Source organism: Corvus kubaryi, unplaced genomic scaffold (genome assembly GCF_017639235.1).
Source record: "Corvus kubaryi isolate FWS band 111438036 unplaced genomic scaffold, C.kubaryi_AGA036_p1.0 37184, whole genome shotgun sequence".
Taxonomy (NCBI): domain Eukaryota; kingdom Metazoa; phylum Chordata; class Aves; order Passeriformes; family Corvidae; genus Corvus; species Corvus kubaryi.
In genome coordinates, this window is record NW_024581051.1 from 202,442 (window position 1) to 216,121 (window position 13,680).

The following is a 13,680-nucleotide window of genomic DNA, read 5'->3' on the forward strand; positions in this document are numbered from 1 at the left end:
TGCAGTGCATAGCTTTACTGAGAAATTCTTCCCAGTGAAAAGTTCACATCAAAAGTTGTTAAGTCCCATAATACCACATTTACAGAGGTGAATTGTTAGTGTGTACTTATAGAAATATATTATTTTAAAGCAATATTTTAAAAAGTTCTTATTTCTGGCTCCAATCATCAGCAGTACCTTGTTTGCTACATAGGTCGACTGTCTAGACTACTGTAAGGTTTTGACGTGGTCATCCACGACATCCTTCTCTCTAAATGGGAGAGAGATGGGTTTGATTGGTGGACTGGTTCGGTGGATGAGGAATTTATTGGATTGTTGCATTCCAGGGCAATGATCGATTGCTCAGTGTCCTGAAGGAGATTGGTGACAAAGTGGTGTTCTTCAGGGGTCCGTACTGGGACCAGCATTGTTTAATATCTTCATCAATGACATAAACAATGGGATCAAGTGCACCCTCAGCAAGTTTGCAGATGACACCAGGCTGAGTGGTGTGATTGACACTCCTGAAGAATGAGATGCCAGCCAGAGGAATATGGACAAGGTTGAAAAGTGACATAAGCTGTATCCAGACCATTCTGTTTGGCATATTCTTTGGATGTTCCCTTCACAAATGGGTTTATCCTTTCAGAAACCATTCATATTTTGGAAATCACAACCTGCTGTGGGAATTACTTCTTCATTTAACAGGTAAAATGTCCCTCTTCCTGATACTGATGTAATTCCCACCTGCCTTGAGCTCACCTGCAGAGATCCTGGGTCTCAGTGCTCAGGATTTCTCCACTTTCTTCCAAGCAGTGTTCAGACTAAAGCACTCACTGTGCACCGTGCTCCTCTGCATGCCAGACTTCCACATGCTGACAAATACCTGCCAGCAGCTATGGGTTTTGTCCTGGGAAATTCCAGGTAAACATGATCCCTCAGCCTCTTGCAAGTAACAGCTGCTACTTTTGCTCAAAGGGAATTCCCACTGACTTTGATCTGTAGGGGAGGACATCACCCCTGGTTTGTTTCACTACAGTGTGGTAATACAGCTAAAATGTTTGTCAAGGACATGTGAGAGCAGTAACTTCACAAGCAGCAGGTCTGACTTTTCCACTGCTTACCTTGGTCATACACGCTTTACTCTTAACAAAGTTCTTCGCTATGGACTCCAGTGAGAGCACAACTGGAGTGTGAGCCAAAATACTGCAAGTTAGGATAGGACAGATATCAGCTATTTCTCTGGTATGACCTGTGGAAATCTGCAAGAATGTTGGATTTTGGCCTTTCTACCTTCTAAATTTGCTGTCTTTAGTGTGACGAAAAGCACTGAAGCTTTTAGGGGGTCTGCTTTTCATTGCACAATGAAGAAATAATATTTGTTAAAACAAAAGAATTATTAGCTGTGCTTACTTTAGGCATGGTACACTGGCCAACCTTCTGTGCTTATTTTAGGCACTAGAGAAATGTGTAGTAAGACTGGTCAACCAAGGGAGCTTAACAAACATATCCTGAAAAGTGGGTGAGATGAGAGGAGCTGCATGGGCAGGAAAAGCAAAAGGAGGATAACAATTACAGCATGAGGCCTGAAATTCCTAGTTAGTCATATGACACAGCTGCAGTCACCATTTATACTCCCTCTTCCAGACTTTAAGCATCAAAGTTTTGATATTTCATGTCATTCTGGCCTAAGTAAGGCATAAAGATCCATTAAGATCATTGTATTCCCCACAGCTAGTGTGTGTGTCCAACAGGCAGTCACTTAGACAAGGTAGCATCCTGCCTTCTGAGCACCAGGGAAAGATCCTGGGGATTGTGTAAGAGCATTTTATCTGTGCAAACATCTGATAATATTACTTAACATTGAAAAATACCTCCTCTAATACTAGGTCTATTGAGAAAGCCCCAAAATATTCCAGGTGCTTTTAGGAGAAGACACACAGCCAGTGCAGAAAAGTGGGCTTTCGAGTGTATACTCTAATTCACAAGTACTTGTCAGAGGTGCTTTCCTGTGGGAATACTTCTGTAGAGCCGTGCTCTCAGATGCGAGAAGAGCTGCTGAGTGCAAGTGAACATTTTGAGCTACTCCAATGCTGCACTGTTTATTCTCATTTTATGGATAGACCCTGCCATGCTGCTGTCCTTGGCCTTGGAGAGCTTCAGGGGAGGTTTTACCTCATATTCAGTGGCCAAGGCCACTAACCAGGGCCAGACATATCTAGCTGTGAGCCATGTCCCAGCCCCAAGCTTGCTGTGTGACTATTAGCCAGTCACTGTTTTGCTGAGTCTTGTTTCTGTCTCTGCTCAGATGGAGACAGCAGTATTTCTGTACCTCGCAGTGGGAACACCCTTTATTCTCTCAGCATGTTCTCTTTGTCGTCTTAGAAATTCTGTCAGGACAAAACCTACGGATTCTTATACATTTCCCTGCTCTGGTTGACTGGAGCAGTAGCAGCAGGTCCAGGCATGCTGCTGGAAGTCTGGCAGCCCTGGAGCTGCAGATGGCTCACCAGCAGGTTGGACACCCTTCCTGTCTACACACCGTGCATCTATTGGGAGCCAATTCTGTGCTGTACAAGACCTACTACACCACGTGGCACAAATTTCTGAAATGCAGAAGCCCACTGCAGGTGTTGGCCAGTTTTTCTGTGCTCTTAGGGCCAGCGTGATGGCTGGGAAGGAGGCAGCCTGTGATGGGGCACTTGAGCTGGGCTGTTGCAGACCGTGGGCTGGATCTGCTGAGAAACTGGTCCCCAGCTGCCACCTGCTTGAGCCTAGAGGAAAGACGCAGCAGAAATCCCGTCCTTATGCCAGGCTTCCTCAGGAGGGGACCTGATGCCATCACTGTGTGCCAAAATCCAAGACAGTAGCTGCAGGCAGATACTAAACACTGTGTCACTGGGCATGTGATGGAAAATCAGCCCTTCTTCAGGTCCCCGAACGGGAACAAGGGTGCTGACTGTAGAACCATGGCCTGAATTGCTGGGCTGGGGGTGCAGTCAAGAAGTCCACAGAGTGAGAAAAATACAACACAGTAGAAGATAACAGCTTATAGTAATCCTGTACGTGAAGTCATAGAAATGTGCTAGTGCTACTAGTGCTACACTAATAGTGCTACTCTGTTGTCTATTTATAAGAAGAGGAGCTCATCAGGAGACTTTTGAAATCATAAAGATGCTACTGCAGCATTAGCTGCAGGAGAAAAACTTCCTTTTCCCTTAAATAAATCAAATACCTTCATGATTTAAATCAAATTCAGATCAAGCACAAGTGCACCACTTACTTCAGAAAGCTGGATTTTTTTTGGCATCATGATGTTATAATAAACTTGTTGCTCATCCTGACCGTGATGCTCATTTTCAACTGACAGTTGCGTAGTTTGCAAAATACACCACAGATCCTCACACTTAAAATAAAGATAATTAGCCACCTTTATCAAAACCTCTTCTAAGCAAGGCTATTTTGCCATGTATGTTTACAATGCCCAGCAAAACGGGATCTCATCATAATTTATGATGCCTGGAGAGTAGTGTGAATTGAAAAGAAGACTGCTCTGACCTAATTTATGCATACCAGGTATGTTTTGTTTTTAAAATAGTGCCTGAGAAAAAAACCCAAGGAAAATGGGAACGAACAAACAACCACCTCCCACAACGAAACAACTCTGCTTTTAGCTATATCTAACAAACCTCTAATGCCACCTGCTGGAGAAACACTGAAAATGAGAACGAAGTCTCCAGCAGACTACTAATAGCATTATCTTCGTTACTAATTTCTTCTAAAATTTATATTACATGATAAAAAAGCTGAAAAGATTTTAAGAAAGCTAGATGAGCAACTCTGAGCATAATCAGGAGGGTGTACTTTTAAATACCCAAATGATAGGACTTTCTTTTCAATTGTACTCCAGACACTGGCTGCTTGTAATCAAGAAATGGTCCTTTTCTCTTTCTTTACTCCTAAATTATCAATCAAAAAATTATCCTAAAGTACATTTGAATTTTTTTAAGTGCAAAGAATAGCTTATTAGCATTACTGACTCCTTAAGGACATCACTTTAGCACTCAGCAATACAGAAAAAAAAGCCTTTATTTTAAGCCAGCCCCATTATAGAACAAGTACATACAACCTCAAATGCAGCACTGGTCCTTCTTAAGAGAAAATAGGAATAGGAAACAGTGGGGCCTATTTTTGAATATCCTTAAAATGTTTTATGCCAGCATGAACCTGCTGATAGCAGGAACAAGATGAGGAACAAGCTGTTCCTCGTGTCCAGGTGGAACTTCTGTGCATCAGTTTCTGCCCATTGCCTCCTGTCCTATTGCTGGGCACCACTGAGCACAGCCTGGCTCCATCCTCTTGGCACCTCCCTTCAGATACTCACAGACATTGATGAGGTCCCCTCTCAGTGTCTCTTCCTGAGGCTGGACAGGCCCAGCTCCCTCAGCCTTTCCTCATAAGAGAGATGCTCCAGTCCCTTAATCATCTTTGTTACCCTCCACTGGAGCTGCTCCAGGAGCTCCACGTCTCTCTTGTCCTGAGGAGCCCAGAGCTGGACACAGCACTCCAGATGTGCCTCACCAGGGCTGAGCACAGGGGCAGGATCACCTCCCTTGACCTGCTGCCAGTGCTCTTCCTAATGCACCCCAGGATTCCATTGGCTTTCTTGGCCACAAGGGCTCACTGCTGGCTCATGGACAGCTTGTTGTCCACCAGGACCCCCAGGTCCTTCTGTACAGAGCTGCTTTCCAGCAGGTCAGCCCCCAGCCTGTGCTGGTGCCCGGGGTTATTCCTACCCAGGTGCAGAACCCTGCATTTCCTTTTGTGGAATTTCAGAAGGTTCCCCCCTGTCCCTCTCTCCAGCCTGTCGAGGTCCTTCTGAAGGGCTGCACAGCCTCTGGGGCATTGGCCACTCCTCCCAGCTTTGTGTCATCAGTGAACTTGCTGAGGAGGCATCTGCTCCTTCATCCAGGTCATTGATGAACAAGTTAAGCAATACTGGCCCCAGTATTGAACCTTGGGGGACACCACTGGTGACAGGCCTCCACTAGACCCTGTGCCACCAATCACAACTGTTTGGGATCTGCCACTGAGCCAGTTCTCAATCCATTTCATCATCTACTCATCTAGTCCACACTTGCTGAGTTTGCCTATGAGCGTATTGTGAGAGAGAGTGTCAAATGGAGAATCCAGGCAAATTAAAATTCTTCTTGGCAAAGTCTTAGAAAATCATTGCACCATATTCAAAAGCATCTTGTTTGCTCATCATTCACTGGTAACAGAACTTAAGCTGCAGAGAAGGCTGTTAAGTCAACCTAAAAACTGCCAAGGCTTGTAAAACATGGGAAATGCAAATCCTAAAGCCAAGGGGTTGTTTCTCTGTGTTTTGCCTACATCTCTTGCATGCTACTCACCCTACAAATCTGTACAAACACTACTGCTCTACAGAAAAGAGAAAACCAACTGGAAAGTCATTTGTATGGACAGAGTACTGCTAAACAGGGACACAGTATTCAAAACAATACAAGTAGAAATTGTTAACTAGATAGATTTATCTCAGAGTAAAGTCTCTTTAAAGTAGGGGCTTGTTTTCATTTTGAGATACAGCCTAGAAATACAGTGTAAAACTATAATTATACAATAGTAAGATGCACCTCTGGCTGCAGCAGTAGCTTTTTTTAAACAGATGTATAATGTGTCACAAAATATCAGGACAAAAATAACAAATATATCAAAGTAACTTAGACATCAAGTTGTTACACACTTTTAAAGTACTTTCAGATGAGAGGGATGGAAGCAGGAAAGTATTTTTACCCAGTTACATTTACTGAAAGGAAAATAAACAAGCTGTTTGTGTCATTTATGCATTTTCTTCCTGAAAGGAAAAAAGAACTCAGAACATTCAGGACCCTTCTCATTTAAATGTCTGAAACAAAAAACAATGGAAGGCATCAACAGTTCGGAAAACAAAGGCTGACAGTCCATCCACTGCAGACTTCCTGATAAATCCTAGCCCCAGTGCAATTTAACAGGCCACATCATTAACAGCAAAGGCCACTCCAACAGCAGCACAAATTGAAACTGTTAAACCTGACTTTATCAAACACACAAACCTACAACACATCAGTGTACAGATGAAAACAGCACAGTAACTTTGAGGATACTCATTGGCCTAATTCATGAGAATAATAAAAGAGAAAAACTTACTGACATTCTTAATACTCACATAGCAGAAGAACTAATAAAACAGATATTTGAGTAGTTGATGTGTTTTGACATGTAATGGTTTCAGTTCCAGTTGGACCTTTCTGTTACACTGGTCACTGCCTCAGGAAATGGGTCTTTCCACATCTGCCTGAATGCAGCACCATTGAGCAGACTCAGCAACAATACAAGCAAATAAAAATTTGCTCATCTGATGCTCACTAGGATGGATTTTGACTGGAAACATAACAAATTGAATGCTTTCCACTTCATCTTCATGCCTTCCTTCTTCATTTCTGGGGGAAAAAGAGCACCATAACTATTCTAAGTGACTCCCTAAAATCACTGAAAAGTAGAAAAAAACTTCTTAACTCCTTGATCTAAAGCATAGATCTTAGATCACCACAGTCGTATCAACTCAGATACAACTTTGTACCTCACTGATCCTGTACTTTATTGCATGAACTGGAGTCACTGTCCCTGGAGGTGTTTAAAGGAAAGGCTGGATGTGGCACTCGGTGCCATGGTCTGGTTGACATGGTGGTGTTCGGTCACAGGTTGAACCTGATGATCTCAGAGATCTTTTCCAACCTGAGTCTGCAGTTCTGTGATTTCTGCAATACTGATGGTGTAGCAACAGAAACATTTCCAGGGCAAAATATAAAACAGCATTTAACAAAAATGTGCATTCATGGATTAAACACTTTGAATAAAATGTGTGTTAAAATGAAGTTAACATTTCTGGTTTCTTCCATGTTGCCTAGTAATCTTATTCCCAAAATATAAATAAGTAGGATTTATGTGATGAAGTTGTTCGTGAATATATTTGACAGAAAAATTACGATGGCCAGTGACAGACTAAACAGACACTGGGAAACTCCTGAAATGATGAGTAGTGTTTTGTCTTCTTCCCAACACACATTTCTTAAGTCACATAATCATCAACACTGATTTTAAAACTTGAAAAAAAGTATCTTAGATCTGGTATTTGAAACTTGTCTTATAAACCTTAATATCTGTAAGTGACCAATATATTTTGTTTGGAGGCTTTTATTCTATTTTGTTTTTTCACCACAACTTTTTTTTTTTCTTTTTTTAATGAAATTTTGCCTAGTCTGTGTGATATGAATGTAAGTTTCTTTGGAGAAAAGACCATTTAAAACATGCACGTGCTTGCAGCATACAGCTGCTGTGAGGTAGTTAAAATGACCTTGCAACAAAAGATGGCTTTCTTCCTGTGATTTTTATTGTGGTCCTCTGCCAACTTCATCCCAAATGCTAGATAGTGTGATTCAGAAAGACATGGAAATGCAGCTGACAAAACAGATGATGAAGATCAATTAGCTAAGGGAAGAGAAGTGGGAAGGCAGAAGTCACTTGCAGATGATCTTACAGAAATGAGCATGCAAATCTTACTTAAACTTGTGAAGGTCCACTGATGTAAATGGCAACATTTTTCCTATGTTATACCAAACCCTATGAGATATTATCATCTGGTCTTCGGTGAAGTATTGACTTGAGGAACATGGCTTGCTCTTTTGAAGAACTGCAATTTCATATATTAGCACCATAGTTTAATTTTGTATTTTTTAAGTACATTTTTTTCCTGGCATTTGAGGGCTGTTCAGCAGAAGGCTCTCATGCAACCTTTTTTCCAGTAGATGAAATAAAAGGTCAAAATGTGCTATATGGAGCAGGCAACATGATTCTCTGGTCTAGGTCCCTTGCAACACAGGCAAAAAGTTGCAGTTTTAGCTTTAGGCACAGCTGACATCACCTCTGCATTGTTGTGTCTCTTGTATGTGCACAGTGTGATCTAGAAAGCAGGGTATAATGGAGACAATCCCGCTGCAAGGCTGATGGCAAAGCTGCGCACAAAAGAACAGTATATGCTACGTACAGCAGCGATACATTGCCTTTCTCTTTGTCATACTTCTCAACGTGTTCAAACGATTTCCAGATGCTGAGTTTTGTTAGTGTAGAATTAAGGTAGGATTTTGAATTGTTTTCTAAAAGCCTCACAATAAATAATGTGGCACGTTTTAGAGCAGAAGTCGAAAAACAAATCACTACATTTGTGAAGAGGAGAAATTGCTGCGATGGGCCAGACTACTTCAGTTTAGTTCAAGGGCATAACACTGGTGTTGTCATGTAAGAGAAGCTTCAGAGGAAAAGACAAACTGAACTGGTTGCGGTTAGCTGGGACTCAGCAAGTTGTCTGCTGTTTCTATTTCAGGAAATATGAAAATCTTAAGCTTCAGGGAGCAGGAAAACCTTAACCTTAATCCAAACATCTTACCTCTTTGCATTAATTTAGTACTCTAATGAAAGGTGCTTATTTCCTGTATAAAACACTCAAGTCACTTTCTAAGATCTCTAACTCTTTACTGAAGATTTTCACGTGTGTAAGAAAACGCCCTCATTTCTGAGGCTGTCACTGTCCAGCTTAATGCCTTACATACACAAAGCTTTCACCACAAGAAGAAAAAGGCTGTGCTGTGCAGGTGTGTGAAGCTTCAGACAGCTTGCTGGCATGGCCAAGTGCCCACAATACAGGCTGAGCCCTCCTTTACTCAGTTTAATGTCCTACTCTCATCTGCAGTGACTTTAAGTACCTTTCTACCTCTTTCCATCTATCTCCACAGTCCAGAAGATGGACTATTTGTCCTATTACCCAACAGAAAACTGTAAGGGAGCAGCTTTTCTGCAGCCAAGAAAGACACAAGGTGAGCAACCTCCCACTCTCCCCTCTCCTAAGTCACATACAGGTCGATGTAACAATGGCTCAGATATGGCTTGGTGCACTCCTAACCTGCCAGAATGGGTCCCCTGGACTTCAGATTTCTGTTTTTACTAATCTTCTCTGCTTTGCAGTCTGTTCTTATGCTGTTGCAGCAGCCAATGACATGATGTCAGGACACGTAGGCTTATCTGAGCTGGCATTCATCTTGGCGAGTCAGGTTCAACTACCACTGAACTGCAGCTGGCAATTCAACATACAGAGTCTGGCCTTGAATCTTCATAAATACATAATTATGTTCCAGCCTCTGTTTGAAATTACAGAAACGACACCAAGTCACCACATCTAAACATGAGGCCATGGATTTCAAATCCTAATTCTGTGCTGTTTTAAAAAACAAACAGAACTCTTGCCCTTTGTTATAAACCAGGTCTCAAACACATTTATCCACAGCAACAGAGTATTCAAACGTGTTTTATAAACAAAATACTTTTATTAGACTAGTACATGGGTTATTATAAATCAAGAATTAAAATACAGTTGGTATGAAACTACTGTTTCAGTTCATTTCACTAAAGTCGAAGTTACTGTAGATTAACCTCAGGAGGTAATATTTATCCAGAAAAAAAAAGGTTTTTAAAAATATAGATGGAATTTCTTTTTCCTCTTTTTATTTAGCATGTTTTGGCAATATAGCTTAAACTAGATAACTTAGCTAACAGAACATAACACCAAGCAAAACCGGAACTTAACGGGAACTGTTAATAGACTGTTTTATTGATTTGTTCCTGCTTCTGAAGTGAAAATTATCCCATCACTACATTTATGTTTCCAATTTACAAGATGTAATTATTTTTCATTACTCTTTCTGCAAGAACTCCATCCAAGAAAAACATCTTGAGTATTCAGAGATACTCAAGATACCTCATCCATCTTATTGGGTAACTGCTTCTAAGAAGGGCCCGAGATAAAGAAAAGTCTTCTATCGTTTCTTCTTGTTTTATAGAAGCATCATATCAGTGTTTCCCTATCTGGACACCAGTAGCCACATCCAGCCTGGTAGAGTACTCAGAAAAGGAAAAATATACTTGGGTGTGGCCTCTACAGACCACACTGTCACCTGAGTGTGCAGTTACTGTGGTTTTTCATGGAGTCAGAGATGAAAAGAAATGGCTGGGGACATGCAAAACAAAGAGCAGTCTCTTCTAAAACAAGAGACCCTTTCTACAATAAGCAGGCTCAGCATGCCACTTCAGAATGCTGCAGCAGCAAGAGAATATGAGCCTCAACTTAGATTAAAAAATGGTAACCTGGTCTAATATATATATATATATATATATGTATATATATGTATGTATGTATATGTATCTCCTTCAAGCCCACAGAGAAACTTGCAAATTATTACTATTTGTTATTTTAAATATCAGCTGTATCAGAAACCTCATTCTAACCTAATTTCTGCCACCCTGCTGCTGTGTAAACAAGGCAGAGACAGTTACCCTGCAGCTCCTTTGGGACGCTGTTGTAAGCAAAGTTGTTGCTTTTGTATCAGATGGTATGGTTGGATTACTTCAGGGATCCCTCTAACCTCTGGATACATTTCTATTTTTACACAGTATCCCTGACAGGTTCAATGATCTTGATTATTCTCCTCTCAATCATCAGTTATAAGAACTGTTACTAGCAATGCCTTGCTCATCAGCTAAACCAGTGACTGTTTTCATGCTCTTCAAATGCAAATCAAAATCTTACCTTAGGCCTCTTCCTTCAGAGGGTGTGACAAGTCAGCCCCACTGGCTCATGTTACTATACTACTGTAATTGGACTGTTTTCAGTACACACCCATTTCCTCAAAGGAATAGGTGGGATCTGTCTCTGTACTCTTCCTTGACCTGTACCTTGGCTAGGTAAGACAAGGAACGTGGACTGCTTTACCTTTTCTAATGGACAATTGGGTGAAAGGGGTCCCAAATTTAATGAGTATTTTTTTTCTTTTTTTTCCCCCCCTCAATGTAGGAGCAACATATTTTGATCCAACCTAAATTCCTTGTCAAATAATTTAACCCAGACCAGTAATAGCCTTCTCTAAACCAACTCTGTCATCCTATGCAAGACTTAACTGCATTAACTTAGGTTGCTTTGTTTAATTCAACATAAATGTTTCTCTGATGTAGAATTTCGTCTACACACCCTACATTTCATGGTAGGTTTCTGTACTTTTTATTGCTGCTCACATGCCAGACACTCTTCTGCCAGTAGTCTAATATCCCTGTTCTCAAAAGATCTGTCATGGAATTGTTCTAAAAGATAAAATTTGATTTTTCATATATGGTCTGATCCTCATCCCAGTGTATATATAGCAAATAGGGTTGAAAACCACAGACTTTCCAACAACTGTTTACATCTCCATTTAATATGAGAACACTTCCCCATTATATAGTAAGAATATGAGGCACAGGAAAAATAAATTAATATAATGACCTGGGAATGAGAAAACTTACTGTTTTAGAGAGTCATCTCCTACATGTAGTGGAAATATCACATATACCTTATAAAGTTGTATACCGTACTGTAATACATATGACATAATTTTCCAGTTTCCTGGAAGAGAGGCATGAAAGCCATTTACGGACAACTACCTTGTATTTTCTCCAAAATAAATCACATGAATTACACGTGGAAATTGGAGTAAGGAGGGATTATACAGAAGTGCCATTAAAAGTCAAAAAAGGCACTGATGCTACAGTTGAATCTGAGTAGTCATACACCTGAGTAAGACCAAGAACAGTTTCTCCAAAGTCTCATCAAAATTCACTAATAAAATCAGACTGAACAATGATATTAGCTTTTGAAGAGCTTGACAGTACCGTAACACCATTGAAAATATCCCTCTTTTATCCATTTCAACAAAAATCATAATCTGAATTACATGTATACTGCATATCTGCATAAGCACCAAGATAATATAAAGTAAAAGCTTATCCATCAAGTCCCTCTGATAAATGGTCCCCGATAAAAAAAGGAAATTTTTGATGTACATATAAGTACTTCTGGCAAGAGATACATAAAAGAAAAGTCACTGCAAAGTCTGAAAAAAATTCTAAAACTTGTAAAAAAGATCAAAGGTGGAGCATTTCTAATAGTCTGAGAAATAATGAAATTCACTCCAGTTCCTAAGATAATCTGCAGATCAATTGTGAAGATTTATCAGATTGTACCACACTCCCACCTTCTCTTACACACTGCACACAAGGTCAGAACGGAAGCTTCTGCTAAGCTTACAAGTCAGCAAAGCATGTGAAAGCTCAGAACATTCAAATTTTCTTTTCCACTATAAAAACAAGAGACTGGCAACTTAGATCAGAGACAGATAGACTTTTGCTACAGTCCATCAAAGTAATTTCCAGAGAGGCAGTTGTTTTAAATTAACTGCACTTGCATCATTTAAATTAATACAATTCTCTATTTCTATCCTGTTTTCACTGACAGCTGTGCTCTTACTTATCCCTCTGCTGTTTAAAAGAGATCATAGATGAGTTCAAACTCCTAGGGCCAGATTTTTTAAAAGAGCGTGTGCCACCTAACAGCTCAGCAGGTCTCTGTAAGCTGGAACCATCATCAGTGTGCTTCATTGCTACTAGCCATTTGGTCAGTTCCTAGCTTAGCATTAATGCTGTGCTCCATCTTCTGTAAAACTGCTGGAAGATCCAGTACAGAAGAAATAATATAATGAGGTACGGGGGCGGTATCTACTGGGACGGTCATTGCTTTGTTTAACCAGACCGTTGCTTTCAAGCCAGCATTCAGGCCTCCTTGAATATCTGTATCTAGAGAGTCACCGACCATCACACACTCTGCGGGCTGCACCCCCAGGAGATCGCAACAGTAATGAAATATGGATGGCGCCGGTTTCTCCTCTTTCTGCTCTCCCCCCACAACGACGGCATCGAAGTAGGGCTGGCAGGCGCACGCCTCGATCTTCTCCCTCTGCGTCTGCCTGTCGCCGTTGGTGAGGAGCAGCAGGCGGAGGCCTTTCCGCAGCTCGGTGAGCATGGCCCGCGTGTCCTCGGCCAGCGTCAGGTGCTGCAGCCGCGTCGTCTTCCACAGGTAATAGCACTCGGCCGCCAGGTCGCGGTTCGCCTCCCCCCCGATGGTCTCCTGGATCGCCTCCTCCCAGTGCGAAATCCGCAGGTCGGTGATGCACATCTTGGCGGGATCGTGGCACTCCTTGAGGAGCTTGGCCTGAACCTTATCGCAGATGGAGCAGGCCTCTTCCTCCCCGTAGTGGTGCTTGGACTGCAGGGCGCTTATCACCTGCATGGGACGCGGGGGCGCGCGTCAGGGCGCTGCGGGGCCGCGCGGCGCGCTCCCGGGAGCGGCCCCCGGCCGCGTGTCAGCAGGGGAGGGAGCGGGAGGGAGCGCGACACGCGCGGAACCGCAGCCGCCGGGCCGGGAGGCGCGGTGGCCGCAGGGCCCTCGTCGGAAGGGGAAGAAGGGCAGTACCTCCTCGATGGCGCGCCGCCCGGCCGCCGCCGTGTCGATCAGCGTGTTGTCCAGGTCGAAAAACACCGCCTTGACGCCGTGCAGCCCCATGGCGCCGCCTCCCGCGAGAGCCGCCCCGCTCGAACGGCGGAGGGGAGCGCCCCTGACCGCCGGCAGAGCCGCCAGTGCCGGGCACAGCGCGGCGGGGGCGCCCCGGCCCGCTCCGGACCCGCCCCTCCCGCCCGGCCCGCGGGGCGGGGCGTGGGCGGGGAAGG

At 42.7% G+C, this 13,680-nt stretch overlaps 1 protein-coding gene across 1 annotated transcript; it reads right to left on the bottom strand.

Annotated features, from left to right (window-relative positions):
• Positions 1-9,396: 9,396 nt before the first annotated feature.
• LOC121661621 (N-acetylneuraminic acid phosphatase) lies at positions 9,397-13,641 on the bottom strand. The gene is made up of 2 exons (XM_042021988.1): positions 13,427-13,641; positions 9,397-13,237 (listed from the first exon to the last, which is right to left on the bottom strand). Exons 1-2 carry the CDS (start codon positions 13,514-13,516, stop codon positions 12,542-12,544), a joined length of 786 nt encoding a protein of 261 aa, XP_041877922.1. The 5' UTR covers positions 13,517-13,641; the 3' UTR covers positions 9,397-12,541.
• Between the last annotated feature and the right edge of the window lie 39 nt (positions 13,642-13,680).

What these genes read in the sequence shown, in the direction of transcription:
- LOC121661621 (XM_042021988.1), bottom strand. Translation starts at nt 13,516, where the DNA reads ATGGGGCTGCACGGCGTCAAGGCGGTGTTTTTCGACCTGGACAACACG. An exon ending in GGCGGCGCGCCATCGAGGAG is followed by an intron (nt 13,238 to 13,426) that starts GTACTGCCCTTC and finishes CGTCCCATGCAG; the next exon opens with GTGATAAGCGCCCTGCAGTC.